General features: G+C 40.1%; 1 protein-coding gene across 1 annotated transcript in view; it reads left to right on the top strand.

Moving 5' to 3' along the window:
• CREBBP (CREB binding protein) overlaps positions 1–6,847 on the top strand; it is a 72,334-nt gene that overhangs the window by 61,454 nt on the left and 4,033 nt on the right. Inside the window, exons 16-29 of the mRNA XM_018561498.1 lie at positions 847–1,030; positions 1,129–1,247; positions 1,453–1,692; positions 1,783–1,871; positions 2,700–2,780; positions 2,917–2,973; positions 3,195–3,272; positions 3,557–3,624; positions 3,771–3,921; positions 4,260–4,406; positions 4,729–4,842; positions 5,021–5,186; positions 5,736–5,903; positions 6,042–6,203. Of these exons, the coding sequence (XP_018417000.1) occupies positions 847–1,030; positions 1,129–1,247; positions 1,453–1,692; positions 1,783–1,871; positions 2,700–2,780; positions 2,917–2,973; positions 3,195–3,272; positions 3,557–3,624; positions 3,771–3,921; positions 4,260–4,406; positions 4,729–4,842; positions 5,021–5,186; positions 5,736–5,903; positions 6,042–6,203 (1,824 nt within the window). The remainder of the gene's footprint in view (positions 1–846; positions 1,031–1,128; positions 1,248–1,452; positions 1,693–1,782; positions 1,872–2,699; positions 2,781–2,916; positions 2,974–3,194; positions 3,273–3,556; positions 3,625–3,770; positions 3,922–4,259; positions 4,407–4,728; positions 4,843–5,020; positions 5,187–5,735; positions 5,904–6,041; positions 6,204–6,847) is intronic.

Genomic DNA, 6,847 nt, shown 5'->3' with positions numbered 1-6,847 from the left:
CCCACACACCTGTACAGGTGCCTACATCAGCTAGCCAACTACTGTGGAGGCACCCGTGCATGCACGGTCACGGCCGTGCCCGCACCTAGCTGTCTGCGTCCATAGAGACGCACAGCCTATGGCTTCTCTGCCCTCAGTACCCTCGGAACCCGTGTATCTTCCCGGTCGCAGTAGAGGAGACGAGCGGCTGCAGCTAAGTGTGGGGGGGCGGGGATGTTAGTAAAGCGCTTAGAGTTTTTACCGTCTTAATGCAGAAATTGCATTAAGGCAAAAACTACCAAGCCTTTAATACTACTTTGAAGCAATTGACTTCTGTCATTTTTTATGTCATGTTCTGTCTCAACAGATCGTGTACTGTATGCATATCTTGAAAAAAAATATCTTGAAAAAAAACTCCTTTGTAAATAGAAATGATGATATATTTATAATGTAGAGTTGTTGAAATCAACTAGCCTATGCCCGTACCATTCTCTTTAGTACATCAAGTTACCATTTGTCAATGTTCTGATCTGCTTGCTATGCGGAGGAGAAATTGGAGTGGCCACACATGGGAGCTACTGTTAAAATCTACTGTTTGTCAGAAACATGGGAATACCAAACTGATCTCTTTTGTAGTAATACTGAATCAGACCTGCTACACAGGAGCGTGTATTCACAATAGATCATGCAGTTTTTGTACTTGTGCATTGGGTATTGTGTAGCAAGTCTGGTGAGGGGGAAAAAAGAACCTAGTAACAGAGGCAGTAATTGATGTCCATTTTTTAATTGCGTGTTGGCATGATCACCTTTTAATGCTAACCCATTAGTTACTTGGCACCTGATGCACATCTTAATCTGTTGTGGCAGGTGAAGGAGGAGGATCCTCCACAAATAAAGGAAGCCCCATCTGAGGGTACGGAGGTAAAATCAGAAGCCATGGAGGTTGAGGAGAAGAAGCCAGAGGTGAAAACGGAGCCTAAAGAAGAGGAGGAAGCCAACAGCAACAGCACTACCCCTCCATCCACTTCACCTTCTCAGCCGCGCAAGAAGAGTATGTCATTGCTGGGCTTTGTTGTACTTCTATAGCAAATTGGCAAAAACAATGGCAGAAAGTAAAATTTGACCCTTAATTCTGTATTTTTATTTCAGTATTTAAGCCAGAAGAGCTGCGTCAGGCCCTGATGCCCACTTTAGAAGCACTATATCGACAAGATCCAGAGTCTCTGCCTTTTAGACAGCCTGTTGATCCACAGTTACTGGGAATCCCTGTGAGTAGACTGTGTCTGTAATAAGTATTATTAAGTGACGGCCATGCAGTATCTAGTTGCCTGCCTTTTGGGGTGTTTCTGTAGCTTGGCAGGGAAGTTCATCTTCTTTTCCTGTACGTGTCACTATAGTCCATGTTATCTTGGGTAGGACTGCTCTGCTCTAGGACTACAATATGCTGATGGCAGATTTCTCCATGCATTACAGGATTACTTTGATATTGTGAAAAACCCCATGGACCTATCCACCGTCAAGAGGAAGCTTGACACAGGGCAATACCAAGAGCCTTGGCAGTATGTGGATGACGTATGGCTGATGTTTAACAATGCCTGGTTATATAACCGCAAGACCTCCCGGGTTTACAAGTACTGCACCAAACTTGCAGAGGTGTTTGAGCAAGAGATTGATCCTGTCATGCAGTCTCTTGGTTACTGCTGTGGCCGAAAGGTAATTGCCGGATATATAGAAATACACATTTTCTTTAACTGCATTGTAGGGGGGCTTGGGACTAATATTTTCTCTATTTTTTGCTGGCAGTTTGAGTTTTCACCACAGACGTTATGCTGTTATGGGAAGCAGCTGTGTACCATCCCTCGTGATGCTGCCTACTTCAGCTATCAGAACAGGTAACCTTCAGCTTGTGTTCTTATAGACAGATCAAGATATATAAACCTGTTTCTGAAGTTAACGTGTTTCAAGGAAAATTACAGTATACCTCAAACACCAACCACACAAGTTTATAAAAGATGAATATACTTTTATGATATATCAAGGTGTCAACATTTAGGAATTTGTACATAACCTCTAACCCTGAATAACCTTATAGCAGCTAATATGCAGCAAATTCATTCTTGAGAGGAGCACATATAAGAGTATGTAGCTAGAGGTCAAGTGGGGAAATAATGGCTATGGAGCTGTAAGTTAAAGCCAGAAAGGTTAAGATGTCTGCTAATCAATGTCAATCTGTCCCGTCTGTATATGGTAGCGTGGCTCTTATGTTTTTTTGTTTTTTCATGCTGTATGCCTAAAATCCCATTAAATTCCAATAAACTGCTCAGTTCAGTATTCTTTCACCTCTATAATTTTTTTGTTTAATTTTCTTAAAGTGTTTATAGTGCAAGTAAAGTTGTTCATTCTGAAATGTAATTCAGATAGATTATCCTTTCTGCATAGAAGTCCGCTGTATGCACTTGACATTTTCTTTTACATTACTTACATACATAATACTTTTAGATGGTAGGTAGTAATTGATCAAGGATCTTGTTTTGGGTTTTTTTTTATACCCTTTATTATTTTTGTTTTTTTAAGTGTGTCATAGGAGCCTCACAATCCTATAGGATGCAAAGCATCACTTAAAAGTAACAGTTGTCAAAATGTTGGAATCTGCTAGCTGTTAGGGCAGCTCCAGCCAGTTAAAAGGCTCATGTGTTAACATTCCTTTTTTGTTCCATTAGGTATCACTTCTGTGAAAAGTGTTTCACAGAGATTCAAGGGGATAATGTGACATTAGGAGAGGATCCTTCCCAGCCTCAAACGTAAGTGGTCACACTCTGTCCTGAAGAAGTCCTTAAGCTTAATGATGCAGCTTATCCAAGCCCACCGCTTTAGTTTTTTGGCGGATTGGGAGCTGTAATTGGACCATAGCTATAATATTAATCTCTCTTTACACAGAACGATCTCTAAAGACCAGTTTGAAAAAAAGAAAAATGACATGCTGGACCCTGAGCCGTAAGTAGTAGTCTTTTAATTGCTCTTGACAAGTAGTACTGTTATGTCTACTCTTAGCCACGTTTGTAAATTCTTTTCCATTTCTGTCCTTTTCATCATTGGGCCTTTTTATCATTCATGTGTTGAGTATGCATCTGCACACGCTTACTGTTTCACAGAGTGGTGTCAATGTTAACATTTTCACAAGTTTATGAGGTATATGTTTTCTCTCGTTCCATCAGGTTTGTAGATTGCAAAGAATGCGGCAGGAAGATGCATCAGATCTGCGTCCTTCATTATGATATCATATGGCCATCTGGGTAAGTTGATCTCTTCTAATCTTGCACTTAGCATGTGAGTAGAGTATTCTGTACATCATCTACAAGGCCCATAAACAGGCAGTCGGCAGGTAAAGTAAGCACAAAGATCCTACTATGGTTCACACAAACCTTAAACAGATTGGTTACTTAGTTTGGTTACATTGTTGGTGTTGTGGTAGCCTAAGATAAAATAAGCTTCTGTGTCTCATCTTGATTATCTTGCAACAAAAAGGCTAAAATGATTCCACACAATAAAAACAATTAAATCATTCTTTTTATTATAGATTTGTTTGTGATAACTGTTTAAAGAAAACTGGACGGACTCGTAAAGAAAATAAATTCTGTGCAAAGAGTGAGTAGCTGTTTTTATAATAAGAATATTATTATTATTATATTAATATTATTAATTATAATAATATTAAGAATAAGGTCTGACTTTGCTTGCAGAGGTTTAGTTGCTTCTAGTTTCCATCGTTTTAACTTTAATCTTTTCTCCAGGGCTTCAAACGACCCGACTAGGAAATCACCTTGAGGATCGCGTGAACAAGTTTCTGAGGCGGCAGAACCACCCAGAGTCTGGAGAGGTGTCGGTCAGGGTAGTAGCCAGTTCTGATAAGATTGTGGAGATCAAGCCTGGCATGAAATCCAGGTACACTTCAGCACCGAATTAACTTTGCATACAGAACGCACTTGTAATCAAGCATTGGCCAAGATTGCTGAACCTCACTAAGCAAGAAAATTGTAGCAAAACACATGTAGCTTGAAAAAGCTTTTTGTGGAGGCAGAGTTGAGCATTTTAGCCCTAATAGACTTCCCCTGGGCGGGCGCCTGAAAAGCTTGGGTTTTCATGCTTTTTATTGTCTAGTAATTAGCTTTTTATTCGCTAAAAAAATAAAAAATACTTGCGTCTGAAATGTACAAAATCGCCTTGTGCAGACACACACAAAAAAAAATTGAACTTGGTTCTAATCCTAATGTTCTCATCAGGTTCGTTGACACGGGCGAAATGCCGGAGTCCTTCCCGTACCGCACGAAGGCACTTTTTGCCTTCGAGGAGATTGATGGAGCGGAGGTGTGCTTCTTTGGCATGCATGTTCAGGAATATGGATCAGATTGCCCTCTTCCCAATACCAGGTGATCATACTTTGCTGCTCTTAAATAACGCCAGCTAACTTTCTGGACCTTGTACATTCTGGCGTACATATGAGCTATTTCTTATCCCTGTAGGCAGAAAGGTCATACACCTTCTTTTTTTTTTTTTTTTTTAACATTAAAACATTTTTTAACATTTTTTCGTTTTTAACATTAATAATAGTGCTGTATCTTTTTGCATCGTACAGCTGGAAAAACACAGATAACTGTCCCTGACACATTTTTATAATGTTTACTGATCTGCATAATTTTCAGCAATTTTATTTATATGTGTAGTGAAACTTATATCTGTGTCTTTCGCCAGACGTGTTTACATCTCATATCTGGACAGTATTCACTTCTTCCGACCGCGAAGCCTCCGTACAGCAGTCTACCATGAGATTCTCATCGGGTACTTGGAATATGTGAAGAAGCTTGGGTAAATCTCTGTTCTGTTGTATCTTTAAAAAGGTTTATGTTTAAAATCACAGCACCTAATTGGTGAAGTCTTATATTTAAGCAAAGCTGGATAAGCAGCTGAGCATTTAGATATGTAATGTTAAAAGATCGGTTATATAGATCTGTGAATTTAATTCTGTATATCCTTGTCCATTCAGGTATGTGACGGGGCACATTTGGGCCTGCCCACCAAGTGAAGGAGATGACTACATTTTCCACTGCCACCCACCTGACCAGAAAATCCCTAAACCCAAGCGTTTACAGGAGTGGTACAAGAAGATGCTGGACAAAGCTTTTGCAGAGCGTATCATACATGACTACAAAGTACGTAAATATGGTTTGTGTATGTCTCGACAAAATGTAAAAATACACATGCCGTGAATCTCTGCAATACATGCACAATTTTCAGTCGTTTTTTTTCCCTTTAGAAAGTCTGCAAGTACAGAGAAATACCTAATGATCCTGCCAAAAATGCATTGAGCTCCTAAATCCCTTTTGGCTGACACCCTGCTGCACTGAAATCCCCACAGCATTGTCAGCCATTGCTGATATCTCCTCGGGTGGACTACAGTACCCATCCCCTCCTCTCTGGCCATTTCCACATACATAAATCGATTTCTTTCTCAGCAAAAACAATGCTGCTGCCTTGAATCTCAAGAACCTCCCCCCACTTTGTGAGAGATGTAGCCTGGTGATGTCAATGGAGTAATAAGCGGTTTCTCACTACAGGAGTAAAGCAAAAGAAAAAAAAGTCTGGGACATGCTCTAGTGGAGGGGAGGGAACTTGGAACATGCCTGTTAAAATTCTTTAAAGCTTTGGATCGGTAAATTAATCATGTCTAACTAAAACTTCTTTTATGTCTTCCTTCGCAGGACATATTTAAACAAGCGACAGAGGACAGACTAACTACTGCCAAGGAGCTTCCATATTTTGAAGGTGACTTTTGGCCTAATGTGCTGGAGGAAAGCATCAAGGAGCTGGAACAGGAAGAAGAGGAGAGGAAAAAAGAAGAGTGTACAGCAGCTTGTGAGATCCCCGAGGTGAATTTACATTAATATCTTTTTCTAATATCCTTTATAGAGCACACAGACTATATTTTTATTTCAGAGGGGATGTTCATATTTAAGGTTGCATTGTTTGGAGCACACAAATCTAACGGTCGTTTAACTTGTTTGTAGGGCTGCCCAGGAGAGACCAAGAACGCCAAAAAGAAAAATAGCAAGAAGACCAACAAGAATAAGAGCAGCATGAGCCGGGCCAACAAGAAGAAAACCAGCATGCCCAACGTGTGCAATGATCTGAGCCAAAAACTGTATGCCACCATGGAGAAACATAAAGAGGTAAGGAGATTAGTAGCATTAGTTCAGAGCAAGCGTGGTTTAGGTGCCAGGAGACCTCCTGGGCATATCACCTTCCTATCGGACGTTGGACATGATGTAAAAGACAGCTGTACGCCACAAGCAAATACCCCTCTTCTGTATAATAGTTCCCTATGTTGGATCTTAGCCTCACTAGGAGGTACACACTATACATATGCTGGTTCATATTCTTCCACTTTTCTTTCTTTTTATTCTTAAAGCAAAATATTTCACTCCCTACTCCCCAAAGTCAGAACAGCTTCTGTCTAAGGAATTAAGTGCATTACAACTCACAAGGGTACCATGGGCCTTAGGGTGTTGTAATAGTTGGAAACCCATCTGTGACTTGTTTTCCTAGATATATGCTTTGACTACACTCAAAGTATTTCAGGAAATGTTTTCTTGTACTATGGTCAAGCTTAAGTATTTTGTACTATAATGAAGGCTAAGTATTTTGTACTCTGGTCAAGGTTAAGTATTTTATAGTGTAAAAAAAAATGTATATATGGAGATGCTGATCACCAGGTATCATTGCTAAAGTCTCCACATCGTTTAATATGGATTGGTTCCATTCTCTGTTAATTTACCTTCCCCCCCCCCCCCCCTTGGTGTGTTTTTTTGTTATA

Source organism: Nanorana parkeri, unplaced genomic scaffold (genome assembly GCF_000935625.1).
Source record: "Nanorana parkeri isolate BGI_ZX_2015 unplaced genomic scaffold, ASM93562v1 scaffold19, whole genome shotgun sequence".
In the NCBI taxonomy this organism is placed as follows: Eukaryota; Metazoa; Chordata; class Amphibia; order Anura; family Dicroglossidae; genus Nanorana; species Nanorana parkeri.
This window is presented reverse-complemented; position numbering and strand designations above follow the sequence as displayed.